General features: G+C 39.2%; 1 protein-coding gene across 4 annotated transcripts in view; it reads right to left on the bottom strand.

Annotated features, from left to right (window-relative positions):
• Positions 1 to 9391: 9391 nt before the first annotated feature.
• The window catches only part of hmg20b (high mobility group 20B), a 36739-nt gene continuing 31288 nt past the window's right edge, over positions 9392 to 14842 (bottom strand). For all 4 annotated transcript variants that reach the window (XM_070859801.1, XM_070859805.1, XM_070859804.1 and 1 more), the window contains one exon: positions 9392 to 10890. In XM_070859801.1, coding sequence (XP_070715902.1) covers positions 10878 to 10890 — 13 coding nt within the window. In that variant the 3' untranslated portion in view covers positions 9392 to 10877. The remainder of the gene's footprint in view (positions 10891 to 14842) is intronic.

The following is a 14842-nucleotide window of genomic DNA, read 5'->3' on the forward strand; positions in this document are numbered from 1 at the left end:
TTTGTTTGAACATATTTTTAATTAAATAATATAGCTCAAGGTTTGGTTTGCAGTAGGTAGAGATTGCACAAGAAATATCCATAAAATATCCAATATGCTGGTACATAAATCTATGAACTGTGTCACGTAGACACTGACTATAGTTTTAATAAATAGAGTCTTGCCCACTGTGTTTTCTGCAGCAAAGACTTAGACTAGTGACCAACTGAGTGAACTTTTGATTGAACCTTTAGAGCAGACTATCCTAGCAATTAAAGAATAATTTCAAGGGCAAAGCCACTTCTTTAAGAACAAAGTCAATCCTGAAGTTGCCTGGTTAATGGGACATTCCATTTACATAGAAATTGCAATACTAAAACAGGCATTTGTCCCAATCAGTTCACATTGGTGTTTATCTTCCACATGAATAGTAGTCCTTGTCCCACATTCCTTTATCCCATTTTTTTCATCCACCTATCTAACCTATTCATAAATGTTGACACAATCTCTGCTTCAATCACTAACTCCAGTAATGCATTCCATAGCCTCACAACCCTCAGTGATTAAAAGTTTCTCCCGCTCTCTGTCCTAAATCTCTTGCATTTAATCTTATATCTATGTCCCCTCATTTAAGAACCTCAACCATTGGAAATAGTCTGTTTATTTCTACACTGTCCTATATACAACAGCTTTCATGGTCATTTCCCCCACCAATGCCAACCCATAAATTACCATGAATTCAATCACTCAATTAACCACGATTGAATTTGAATTCATAACCTTAGCAGTGCTCGTCCCAGTATCCTGCCCATAAATACACTACTGTATCTGTAATACTTGAGTGTAATCACTGCAATATTTTGTATATATCGAGAATGTATTCTCACATAAGTGAACATTGTTTCTAGATTAGGCAGAAATACTTGGGATACTTTACACTCAGCTTTATTTCACCAATGTGGTATTTCGACCGTGAGGAATCCAGGTACAATTCCTATACTGTGCTGTTATCTGATCTCAACCAGGATAGCAATAGGGAGCATTAACATTGGTTTCAGAACCGCTGGACTAGAGAAAATAAAACAGACACTTTTGATTGTTATTCAGTAGCTCCTGCTTGAAAGTGTGCATGTGTGGGCATTGGGCGAGGACAGCTCAATTATGAGGCCTCAGTTGTCAAAGAGTCTGCCAATTCATAGTGTCTGGGCTCATACAGAAGAATGACCACCTGTGCGAGGAATTGGGGGACTCCTAGTCCCTGTGGATTCTTACCCTTGCAGAAGTCAGTACCTTCAGCAGGGAATTAAAAAAAATTAAAATTATTTAATGTTGTCAAAAAGATAGTAGTAACTTGTCATCTTTGGATAGTGTTGCTATTGGTAACAGCTATTAGTATAATTGCTCAAGTTCTTAACCTCAGCAGTAGGCTGATAATGACATTTTGCTATAAATGTTATGCATGGATGAGAAATTGTACATAATTGCTCCAATTGTCTCGTGGCCCTTTGAACTCTGCTTTGAGCTGATGGAAATCATAATTTCCCAAATTCATCATTAGCAAATCAGTGAAATAAATCCATAGGGATGTTGAAGAAGGAACACCCTGTTCCATACATGCCAACCATTCCTTTTTCCACTTGGACAGTCAGCATTTTTAAGTCAGTTTCTACTTGTCTGCTTTTGTGAATGAAAATCACCACCACTCCCAGTTCATACACATGTCGCTGTGGGCGGAAATGTTTGAGATGATTTCGCAAGATCAGGGAGTCTTTCCTATATGTAGAGTTCCATCTGCTAGAGCAGTATCAGGTAGACACTGGGGTGGTAGTGAGGGGAGGGAGAAGAGAACCAACATAAACAAAGCAGAGGACAGAACAAGCATGAATTGGGGAGGGAGGACAATACAAGAATGACTTGAAAGGGAAGGAAAGTGGCAGCATGAACTGGGAAAGGTTTGGGGAGAAGAATGCCTCCATGAACATAAGAACATAAGAACATAAGAATTAGGAACAGGAGTAGGCCATCTAGCCCCTCGAGCCTGCTCTGCCATTCAATAAGATCATGGCTGATCTGGTCGTGGACTCAGCTCCACTTACCCGCCCTCTCCCCTTAACCCTTAATTCCCTTATTGGTTAAAAATATATCTATCTTTGACTTGAAAACATTCAATGAGCTAGCCTCAGCTGCTTCCTTGGGCAGAGAATTCCACAGATTCACAACCCTCTGGGAGAAGAAATTCTTTCTCAACTCGGTTTTAAATTGGCTCCTCCGTATTTTGAGGCTGTGCCCCCTAGTTCTAGTCTCCCCTACCAATGGAAACAACCTCTCTGCCTCTATCTTGTCTATCCCTTTCATGATTTTAAATGTTTCTATAAGATCACCCCTCATCCTTCTGAACTCCAAGGAGTAAAGACCCAGTCTACTCAATCTATCATCATAAAGTAACTCCCTCATTTCTGGAATCAGCCTAGTGAATCGTCTCTGTACCCCTTCCAAAGCTAGTATATCCTTCTTTAAGTAAGGTGACCAAAACTGCACGCAGTACTCCAGGTGCGGCCTTGCCAATACCTTATACAGTTGCAGCAAGACCTCCCTGCTTTTGTACTCCATCCCTCTCGCAATGAAAGCCAACATTCCATTTGCCTTCCTGATTACCTGCTGCACCCGCAAACTAACCTTTTGGGATTCATGCACAAGGACCCCCAGGTCCCTCTGCACCACAGCATGTTGTAATTTCTCCCCATTCAAATAATATTCCCTTTTACTGTTTTTTTTCCCCCAAAGTGGATGACTTCACACTTTCCGACATTGTATTCCATCTGCCAAACCTTAGCCCATTCGCTTAACCTATCCAAATCTCCTTGTAGCCTCTCGGAGTCCTCCAAACAACCCGCTTTCCCACTAATCTTAGTGTCATCTGCAAATTTTGTTGCACTACACTCTGTCCCCTCTTCTAGGTCATCTATGTATATTGTAAACAGTTGTGGTCTCAGCACTGACCCCTGTGGCACACCACTAACCACTGATTTCCAACCGGAAAAGGACCCATTTATCCGACTCTCTGCTTTCTGTTCGCCAGCCAATTCTCTATCCGTGCTAATACAATACATTTCCTGTGACTCCGTGTACCTTTATCTTCTGCAGTAACCTTTTGTGTGGCACCTTATCGAATGCCTTTTGGAAATCTAAATACACCACATCCATCGGTACACCTCTATCCACCTTGCTCGTTATATCCTCAAAGAATTCCAGTAAGTTAGTTAAACATGATTTCCCTTTCATGAATCCATGCTGCGTCTGCTTGATTGCACTATTCCTATCTAGATGTCCCGCTATTTCTTCCTTAATGATAGTTTCAAGCATTTTCCCCACTACAGATGTTAAACTAACCGGCCTATAGTTACCTGCCTTTTGCCTGCCCCCTTTTTTAAACAGAGGCATTACATTAGCTGCTTTCCAATCTGCTGGTACCTCCCCAGAGTCCAGAGAATTTTGGTAGATTCTAACGAATGCATCTGCTATAACTTCCGCCATCTCTTTTAATACCCTGGGATGCATTTCATCAGGACCAGGGGACTTGTCTACCTTCAGTCTCATTAGCCTGTCCAGCACTACCCCCCTAGTGATAGTGATTGTCTCAAGGTCCTCTCTTCCCACATTCCTGTGGTCTGCAAATTTTGGCATGGTTTTTGTGTCTTCCACTGTGAAGACGGAAGCAAAATAATTCATTTAAGGTCTCAGCCATTTCCACATTTCCCATTATTAAATCCCCCTTTTCATCTTCTAAGGGACCAACATTTACTTTAGTCACTCTTTTCCGTTTTATATATCTGTTTTTATGTTTTGCGCAAGTTTACCTTCGTAAACTATCTTCCCTTTCTTTATTGCTTTTTTAGTCACTCTTTGCTGTTGCTTAAAATTTTCCCAATCCTCTAGTTTCCCACTAACCTTGGCCACCTTATACGCATTGGTCTTTGATTTGATACTTTCCTTTATTTCCTTGGTTATCCACGGCTGGTTATCCTTTTCTTGCCGCCCTTCTTTTTCACTGGAATATATTTTTGTTGCACACTATGAAAGAGCTCCTTAAAAGTCCTCCACTGTTCCTCAATTATGCCACCGTTTAGTCCTCGTTTCCAGTCGACTTTAGCCAACTCTGCCCTCATCCCACTGTAGTCCCCTTTGTTTAAGCATAGTACGCTCGTTTTTGACACAACTTCCTCATCCTCAATCTGTATTACAAATTCAACCATATTATGATCACTCATTCCGAGAGGATCTTTTACGATGAGATCGTTTATTTTTCCTGTCTCATTACACAGGACCAGATCTAAGATGGCTTGCTCCCTTGTAGGTTCTGTTACATACTGTTCTAAGAAACAATCCTGTATACATTCTATGAATTCCTCCTCCAGGCTACCCTGTGCGATTTGATTTGACCAATCGATATGTAGGTTAAAATCCACCATGACTACTGCCGTTCCTTTTTCACATGCCTCCATTATTCCCTTGATTATTGCCCGGAATGGGGAATGGGGAAAAGAATGCCTTTGTGTCACTATGACAACCCATAGTGCAATGTTTTTAAAAAAGTTGGACTGATTTTAGCATCAGAGATTCACATCAATACATATTCACAGGAGCTCACAATTTTTCTGTTCAAATAGTGTGGAATATGATGGAATTTTAAGTATACCTTCAGCTTAAATTCTGACAAGCCCATACCCCATTGCATTTTCAGTGTAACTACACACCATAGATTTATACTCGGGGCTGTTTTTGAGTTGTTAGCTTTCTGAGTCAGTCAGTTTTTTAAAAACTGTTAGTCAACTCGTAGAAGATTTTTTGCAGGGTTGTCCAAATTTTCGACTATAACTTTGGAAGATCGAAAAATTCTACCCCTAGTTTCTAGTGTATTGCTGTTCGAATTAATAGAACCATGGTAACTTAGAAATAGGGCACGTGATTGGCAAGAAAGTGAGGAAAACTACTCCTTATATGGGACGTAGTAGATGAAAACGAGTATAAAAGAACAAAAGGCCAAGTGGTGTGAGGAGTAAGAACAAGAACCAGCAAGATCTGCATGCCTCCTGTAGGATTAAGTAATATTGCTTTCTCATTTTCTCTATTGCATAAAAATTAAGTTGAATATTCTGTAAACCAAAGTTGATTCAATAAACCAAAGTTGTTGTGCACAAACCAATCGCCCTCTTCACCGCCCCACCCCCCACCCCCCACCCCTTCTATTTTCTTACACTTGGTTGTGAAGCATACTGTTCTCTCCAACTGAGCATATGGCACTAAATTCCTTCGAGGGGAATAAATGTTTAAAACAATTGTCCATTATTTTACATCTGCCAATACACATTTTCTCTTCTGGTGTCATGATTTTCTCATAATTGTATGGAATGTGTTTTAGATTCGTATACACAATACTTTGCATTCTCCAATTGTACAGGCCAGAATAAGTTGTTTAACATGATTACAAACTCTGTAACCAAGGGGCATTGGCTCAAGTTCTGAAAACAGAAAGTGGAAAGGAAAACTACAGAATGTTATTCTTGGCCCATTTTCACACTCACCCTACAGCCATTTTCAGAGCAACATTGGCTGTGGTCAGAATGCAGGTTGCCTGCCATCTACCCTTTCAGTTTGTGATGCGATTAAACCAAGGAGTAAATTTCTGAAAAAAGGGACCTTAACCTTAAATTTAAGTGTAAAATGTATACTTTGTTAAATGCATTTACCTTTCTCTCATAAAAATAAGGAACTCATGTTGATGTGCAGCCATCATCTAGTGGTGAAGACGATTATTACATTGGTGGCACTTTTAAATCTATATACTGTGGTTAAAATTATTTATTGGCCTTTTAAGTCAAAGCAGTTGTATTGACTATTGCAAAACTGGTTTCTTTTCTCATTGCCTCTCCTTGGTAATGTAGAGGAAAATGAAAAATCAGTGGAGAGGAGGAAATCAAGCCCACATCTTGTGATGCTACAACATTGTGATATCAAGATTAGAATTCAGACACAGACTTCTTAGTTAAAAGTCCTCATGTCATCACTTTATTTCCATTTAACGAAGGAGCCTAAATATTGCCAGAACTTAATATGTGGTGGTTTAATTTGGATCAGTTGAACATGTTGTAATTTGACTCAACATTAGGCACAAATAATAACTGTGGCTGCAATTATTAATACTTCTTGATTAAGTTGTAACTGTGGGTCGGTATAAATAGAGATAATCTGTTAAGATTTTATATTTGATCCATTTAATGCTGATAGTGAAGAAGAACTGGTCTGTTTTCAACCAATTTGCTGGACCAATGACTGAATTATGCTATAATTGTTTCTTCCTCCGCCTCACCCCCCACCACTTGATTACCTAGAGAGAAAATGAAAAGAAAGTTCATCTCTGCTTAATCTCAGTCTATAACATGGACATTCTTATGATTTAAATTACACTGATTTTAAATGTGTGCAACTCATTGTGAATAACATTGCTACACATAATTGTGAAGTGCATAGCAAGATGAATCCTACTGTTCTGCAGACATTTTTCAGGTTATAATATACAAGATAACTTTTTGGGAAAAAGTATTCGTGGGAGGTGGGTGATGCTGGTCAGGCTGCATTCAGTTGCCGAGGTGTAGGACCTTCTTCCCAAGTATTAATGTTTGCACTTTGTGTGGAAGTGGAGTCACATATAGGTCAGACCAGGTAGAGGCAGTATGTTCCCTTTTATGAAAACATTAGTAAACCAATTGGGGTTTTAAAACCACAGTCGAGCAGTTTTAAGAGTCATTCTGCACCCCGTTGTCAGCTCATAATTTATTGAATTCAGTTCACAACATGACATTGGTGGGGTTTGAACTTAAAAATTGTGAGCTCCTGTGAATATGTATTGATGTGAATCTCTGATGCTAAATCAGTCCAACTTTTTAAAAACATTGCACTATGGGTTGTCATAGTGACACAAAGGCATTCTTTTCCCCATTCCCCATTCCGGGCAATAATCAAGGGAATAATGGAGGCATGTGAAAAAGGAACGGCAGTAGTCATGGAGGATACAAGTTCAGTACCAAAAGCACACGATTATACCCTGAATTATGTATTATTCTTCAGTAAAGTCACAGAAATAGTAAATAAACAAGATCCATATATTGCTTCAGTTGTGGAACCTACTGAAACAGCTCTTCTAGAACAGTAATTCATCAAGGTTTAATTTTATACGGTAAATAGTAATTCAGGTTCAATAGTATCCGCAGTCTCAGCACCTACTTTTAAAAATGAAAGTTGACTCCTATTGTCCTGTATCTACCCGTGCGGTAGCAGGACCCAGGGGTGTAACATCCCCTTTGTAATCTGGACCAGGTCTAAAAAATGTGTACTCCTTCAATCGCTCTGAAACTCGACCAAGTAAACACGTGGCAAGGCAAAGTTTAGTCAGAATGTAAGCTGCTTTATTCCAAAGTAAATAAAACATACAGGACAATTAGTATGATCTGTCATGTGGTACAATCGGTACTATTTATTTTCATATACTGTTACAAAACTAAAAACACACAAGAGCTTGCCCGCTCCAGGTTGTCTTGCTCAACTTAAATAAACAATAGGGTCTAAATTTCCCATTGTCGCACCCATTTTATGAATCTAAAACTAGGGTTGCCAACTCTCCCGGATTTCTAGGAGTCTCCCGGAATGTGCCATGAATCTCAAAGGCACTGGGAGAACATGCTTTAAATTTCCTGCCGCAGCAGCAGCTCCCCAACTCAGTGACAGCAACGGCTGCCGCCGGAGAGATGTCTCCAGCTTGGTGACTTTACCTCATGCTGTCAAATTTATTTCAGTCCTCTCTGTTCTGGCACACTGCCAGAATTGAGCCCGGTTTGGGGGCACAAAGGGATTTAGGCCCCAATCTCTCTACACCCTATCCTTACTGTAGAGATCAAAAGATTTCTAATACCAAAGTGACAGGCATCTTTTGGAGTAACCAGAAACAACAACAAATTGGCCAGAGTTTGGTCCGAGAGAAATAATTTCCCATCTCACATTTTAATCAGCTCTCGTCAGATTATGGATCCACAACCCAGCATGGGGCCGTCTGGATAAGCAAATTCCTTTTAGGTAAGCTTTTGCTCAAAATGCATCCATTCGATGGCCAAATAATCCTTAATAGTGACAGTTGACTAAAAAAATTATCTTTCTTTCTTTACTATCATTGTATTAATCTAGTTTAATTCACCTAAATGTTGTTCTTTTACCAATTGATTTGTAGTGCCAACTGCAACATTTAAATTATTTTAGTTTAGTTTCTGATGGCTCTGTGAGCGAGGGTACTGTGCTGCAGCAAACCAGAAGACTCCAGATTTGATTCTGGGTCTTTTGTTATATACAATTTACAGCACAGAAACAGGTCATTCAGCCCAACTGGTCTATGCCGGCCTTTATGCTCCACATGAGCCTCCTCCCACCCCTGTCGCCATATCCTTCTATTCCTTTCTTCCTTGTGCTTATTTAACATCCCCTTAAATGCACCTATGCTATTATGGCATTAATGATTAAAGTTAGCAAGATTTTCAGTAATTCTTTAAAAGTCAGAAGCAAAAACGTCACAACTCAATCCACAATCCCATTCCCTATTCCGTCCCCTCTGGCTTTGCACTTTGCAAAAAGTGGTAACCCTACTCAGGTGTTGAGTTGATCTCAGCCAGGCTGGTGGCTGGAGTGTCACAACTGGATTGAATGCTCCTGGGTTGGGTTAGGAAGGACAAAATAAACAAATAGACATGATTCTTGATCGCTATGCATCAGATCCTGCTGGAGTATACCTGCATGCATTTCAGCAAGGAGTAAACATCTTCAGAAGAGGATTGGGGAGGGGTGAAAGAGAGAAAGTCATAGTGGCAGGGGCAAATGAACAGAAAAAAAAGTTCTGACTTATGGATTTCCATCCTCCTGGCTAAAACGAGGAGGGGGAAAAAAAGTCAGAAAATATCTGGCAACTTAAAAAAAAAACCATCAAGAATTAATGAACAATTAAACATTAAAAAAAGCAGGACATTTAGAAGCAGAAACAGATGTAGTTGCTCTTTGAACCCATTTACTTAATTGAGCTGCCATGCTAACTTACAGTATGCACCTGTCAAGACAGGCAGTTATTTTCTCCTTTTAAACTTTTCATTGGTACTTAGAGATTAGTGAACAGAGCTATATAAAGAGCAGTGGAAGCAGGCAATACAACTGCAGGGTGCCTCACCGAGTATCTGACTTTCCGTATTACAATTAGCATTATTTTGTATTACATTACGGTGCACAAAAACATAATTCTTAGCATTCATATAGAATGCCAGTATATAATTGGTCAGTGTTATGAATACCTCTTCAGGTAAAAAAAGACCATTAAAAGTGATTTGAAAGCACAGTTCAGCAGTGTTTATTCTACATTGCTTTTACAGGAATATAAATGCAACCTAGGAATGAACAGTACAGTATACCACCTAATTTATAGTTAACCGTGCAGGACAAAAACAACTGGTGCAGTTTCAAAAATAAAACAATGAGTGGTGGGGGAGAGAGAAAGAGAATAGGAAAAAAATAGTATTAATATTACAAAGAGCTTTCAATAATTGTGCCTGTGTTAGTGGAGAGTTCATTTGCCTGCCTCAGTACCACAGGTAACCTAACAGATTAGGTTAGGAGTTAGGGAGAAATAAAAACTTATGGAAAGTAAAATCATTTTAAAGTAAAGAGAACATACGTAATATTTTTATCCCAGCACACTGATTTTATAGTACAGTTCTTCTTTGGGACATATGAACAGCAGTATTCAATGTGGCTTTGCTAGCAGAAGAATGTGTTACAAATTACAACTACCAGCAAAAGTTTGTTATATATGAAAAATACTTCAATTCCCCTCCCACCATGAATCTGTACTAAATATCATCTGAAAAGTCATTTTCAGAATTTGAATCTCTTAATATAATTAAATGGATATCATGCCGATATTAGTGGATCAATTCTGATTAGTGCAGAGCACAATAAATTGTAGATAATTTACAACCTATTTATATAACATTTCTAAAAAGAACTGCAGCATTTTTGTATCAAATGCAAAAAGAAATTCTACAGTAGATATTGTCTCGAGAAAAAGACTAGCATGGTCCCCATGACCTGTACTCTACACTTTCCCTCCCTATTACATTTCTGTGGAATGTAATCTTAAAAAAAAAAGTGGTTGAAATTCTAATTCCTCACCATATCTCAGGTCCAAGAAACTCCTTCAATTCAATACTCGTCTTGTGTTGTCTTCCAGAATATATTATTTGTACAGGTGTAAAATATTGTAAATGGCTACTGACACATGAACACTTATTTTTTTAAATCTAGAAGACTGTTGTACTGGAAAGTAATGAACTTTGTAGAAAATAGTGTCTGAAAACATTAAAAAAGATAAACTGAGGCAGTAAGATCACTACTACTGCATCATGTAAAAATGAAATGCTCATGCTTTTGGTTGTACAAAATACCAGAAACTATTTAATAAGTATCAGAGAAAATAATTCATATATATATAATATAATCTAAACCCCCTAGCTACGATAGACTACGGTTTCTAACTTTGCTCATGATTCAATTCATATATCCCAGTTTACCATACACTGAAAGTATTCAAACATTATAAACATGCATATATGCCAGTAGATCATAACATTATCAAAACCAGTGCACCAAATAAGTGCAATACTCACAAACAGACTAAAAAGATAACATTTTGCATAATTCCCAACAGTTTGTCACGGAAATTAGCTATTTCCAAGTTCCACAAGTTGCACCTGTCTCTGATCCAATACCATGGAAATGGTCTTCAGGAGTTTGGTGGACATTTTTTCCCACGTTCATAGTTTATCACTGAAAGGCAAAATTTAAGAAAATAAAACAATCACAAACTAAATTTCAAAACACCAAACCGTTTGTCTATTTAATCAATAATCATGGTATAGTAATGAGTCAAATATCATTCTCATCAATTTAAATGCAAGGAAAATTCAGAAAATAAATTAGATTTCTAATTTGAGGAACTGTTTCGCAGCTGAACAATTTTCCACATAAGACTTCTGGGGCTAGAAATTCACCGACTTTGCGACTGGGTTTTTGGCGATATTTCACCCTCCGCGGTGAAAGAAAAAGTCGGCGGGAAATTTGGTGACGTTTTGCGGCGGCGCTTTCCACGTACCGCTGGGGAGTGGACCGTGCCATGCAAGACCCAAAATAGCGTTTTCACTAAAAACTTGGCTCTCTCTGTACCCGTATTCTGCGCTCAGAATACCGATAGGGTAAAACCTGTCGTGCAGCCCTGCCAGCAGCGGTAAGTGTGAAGACCTGCAAAAAAGCTAAGTTAAAGTTTTTATTTTTAAATTCTTTTTCAGCGATTCGATAGATAAGTATCCTGTGAATTTTTTTTCCCAATTTTTTTTAATGGTGTTTTTCCCCCCCTCTCAAGGCCTCTCTCGCAACACTAATCACCCTCAGACTAAAGTTGGCGAGGATCGTAGTTTGCGCCACGAATCCTCGTGCAAAGCCGATTTTTACCGCTGCGCAAATTAAAAGTTGAATTTCTGGCCTACTAGCAGTAGCGAAGCGAAAAAGATAATTTTGGTGAAAAAATACCTTTTTCGCTGAAAACCGAATTTCTAGTCCCAAGTGTCATTAATCACTTTAAGATTAGATACAACAGTCAGGACCCAATACTATGACCTACACCAGCCTCAGACTACAACTTCTAACTCCATCAGTGATTTTTTTTCCACCTCCTACATCATTATACTAGCCTTTGAGTGAGACTGCTAATTTAATGCTACTATACGGTGTATATATAGAATATACTGAAGTGCATTATTTGCGTATATCTATATATGTAAAAAATCTTGTGTCTTCACGCACTTCCTGTCAACTTTTTCCATTATAAATTCCTATCTCCATAATTTATATGTTCAATATATTTTGCATGGCGTTTTTGTACATGGATATAACAGTTATAGAATTGTATATTCTTGCGAGTGTCAGTTTATGTGCTGGGTAGATGGTTGTGTTTATTGCAGCAAGAATGTGAAAGTTGGCTAGTCATAAGGCAGGATGCTGATGTACAATGTGCAAGTAGTAAATTGCTGTTTTAAAAAGGGATGGAGTTATGTTTGTATACAGTTGGATGTATGAAGGGTCGAAGGTATAGGTTGGGGAGGAATGGATTGGGTGGCTAGGAGGTCCGATACATCAGAGATGGAAAGGGGAGGGAACAGTAGAGATAAGGGGAGGTTGATGGTAATAAACAGCAGGAAATTATGTTCCTGGTCTACATGCTGGGAACATGCAGGATGCCAACTGAGGGCGAAAAAGAGGATTTCAAAAATGTAAACACTGCTCCCTAGGGCCTCAGGCAGATATAGCTGTGGAGTGCAGCACCACCGACCATGGGGGAATAAAACTTTTTTATATAGCACTTTATGACCTCAGGGCCCAAAGTGCTTTACAGCCAATGAAGCAAATTAGTTTCAAGGTGAATTTATAAATGCAAGTATGATGGAAATACCATGACAAGAGGAAGTGATTATGGGGTACTAAACAAGAAGTGCACCTGTATAAGGATTTTAATATCTTGTGGTGCCACTCATGGTGAGTCAAAACATATCCTGTTTTATAACTGGTAATATCGATTTGTAATGAGCAAAGTGCTGCAGGATGTGCAAGCTAGAAGACTTTGAATATATTGCACATGGGAGTCAAAACGAAGTGAAGTCTTCTGTTCAAGAAGGGTTAAAGATAGGAAACAAGGACATGCAAAAGCTCCCATTATAAAGCCATAATTTGTGCTTTTTTTCTTTTCTATGCCTATGTCCACACTTATAATAGAAACTGCCTATGTAAATTTTTCGTGCTGTAATGACACAGTTACGCTAGTAGTGGCAATGCAATACCTCCACTGCAGAGTGTGTAATTACAGGGTGACACACTTGGATAGACAGCTTGCATCACCAACGTGGAGATAGGAATTTATAATGGGAAAAGTTGACAGGAAGTGCATGAAGGCACAAGATTTTTTATATATTAAGATATGCGCAGATGATGCACATCACAAGTCTATGATTAGGCTCACCAATGCAGCTGCAGATTTCCTATTTCTCCAGTGAAATGCGATGGTCCGAAATCAGGGTTAAGGTAGTGAATTGAAAGAGAAACAAGGCAAATTGAAGAAAGGTGCCACATAAATGGACCAGCATATGCTGAGTTTTGCTGCAATGCAAATGCTCAGATAGCTTCAAAGAACAATGTGAGGGAAAAAATCCAGCCACACTTGCATGTATAAAAAGGACACCAGATTGACAGCAGGCTGGAAATGATCAAATGTATGATACGCCCGTCAGAAGAGAATATCTTTCAAGTGAAAGAATGGCTGAGAGACAAATATAACATAGGATTGCTCACAAGTTTCAACAGGGTTAAATAATGCACAGTACAATTTGTATAAAATACATATTGCAGATATGCCTTGAAGCTAGTCATTTTACTTCTACCTAGATACTCCAAAATCTGAATGGTAAACTCCTAACTAAATATTACAATTAATTTCCTACGGATTATCCCTCAAAGGGTGCATACATATTGTACAAACAACATTTTTCTTTAGGCCAAGGATATCCCCCATTCGGGTTTGACAAAATAAATATCACCTACTTACAGACTCGATAAAGAGTATAGTTCAGGCTATCTCTGAACTTTCTTATTTGTGATCACAGCAAGATACAGTTCCCCAAGGCAGACCAATTTCCAAAACTTGCATCCTTATATGTGGCATAAATAGGAGTAGCGCAACGCAGAATTAACAATTTATTCTTTTAGAGTGTTATTTTGCACGCGAGGTTGCACATGCTGCTCACCACGCATTGTCTATCTCAGTTGGAAAACACCACACAGTCAGTCAGACGACATAATTCAGGCTACGGCTAGTAGTCATATTTATTTACTCAATTATAATTACACAGAAGCGAAAGGTATACAGCAAGTAATCAGTAATAAAAGGCTGCACTTGCATAATAATTTAGTCTGTCTGGAAACTACCCGAAATCTTGAGCTCCAAGAATATCTCCCAAGTATTCAACTGGCGCATCCAAATGTATTTAACGTTTCAGTAGTCCTGATATTAACTCCCGGTGGGAGTGGACAGTGACCCCCATGTGAATCTTCTACAGATGCCTGGCAGATTTGTATTCTGTTTTGGGCTGAAAGCAGCAGCATCTTGCAGCGGGGACAAAGGTTGTGCAGCACAGAGGCCACCCGCCTGCATCAAAAGAAAGCTGTCAGCAACAAGTCCTATAAGGAGATTGTTGTGAGGGTCCCGCAGCAGAGGGGCGGGGAAAGCCGTGGGCAGCAGTGGCCCGGGCATTCTTTGTGGGGTCCGGAGGAACTCTCCTACTTCTCTCAGCCCCACAAAAGAAATGCTTTTAAACTAGTAAGGCGGCCACAGCAGGCTCCCCACTTAGTGCTAGTTAAAATTCCATGGGGGGTCCTCATATATAATGGGACCCCGAGTCAACTTCTTAAGTTGACTCATCGTCCTGCTGTAGTCCTGCAGGAACTTCATCCGCCACAAAAACCAGCAGGATTACAATGGGTAATTGGCAGGGATGGAGCCACTTCATTGTAACTGTTCTCCCATCGAGCAGGGAAGAGTTAAAAATTTTCCCCTAAAGAAATGAGGCATTAGCTCAAACAAACTTCATTTGATTAATGCATCCATTAAGAAAACTGGCCATCTCTTGAATCCAACAGCCAGCTCTAGACAGTACGTGTATCATGTCACTTTCCC

Source organism: Pristiophorus japonicus, chromosome 18 (genome assembly GCF_044704955.1).
Source record: "Pristiophorus japonicus isolate sPriJap1 chromosome 18, sPriJap1.hap1, whole genome shotgun sequence".
NCBI classification, from domain to species: domain Eukaryota; kingdom Metazoa; phylum Chordata; class Chondrichthyes; family Pristiophoridae; genus Pristiophorus; species Pristiophorus japonicus.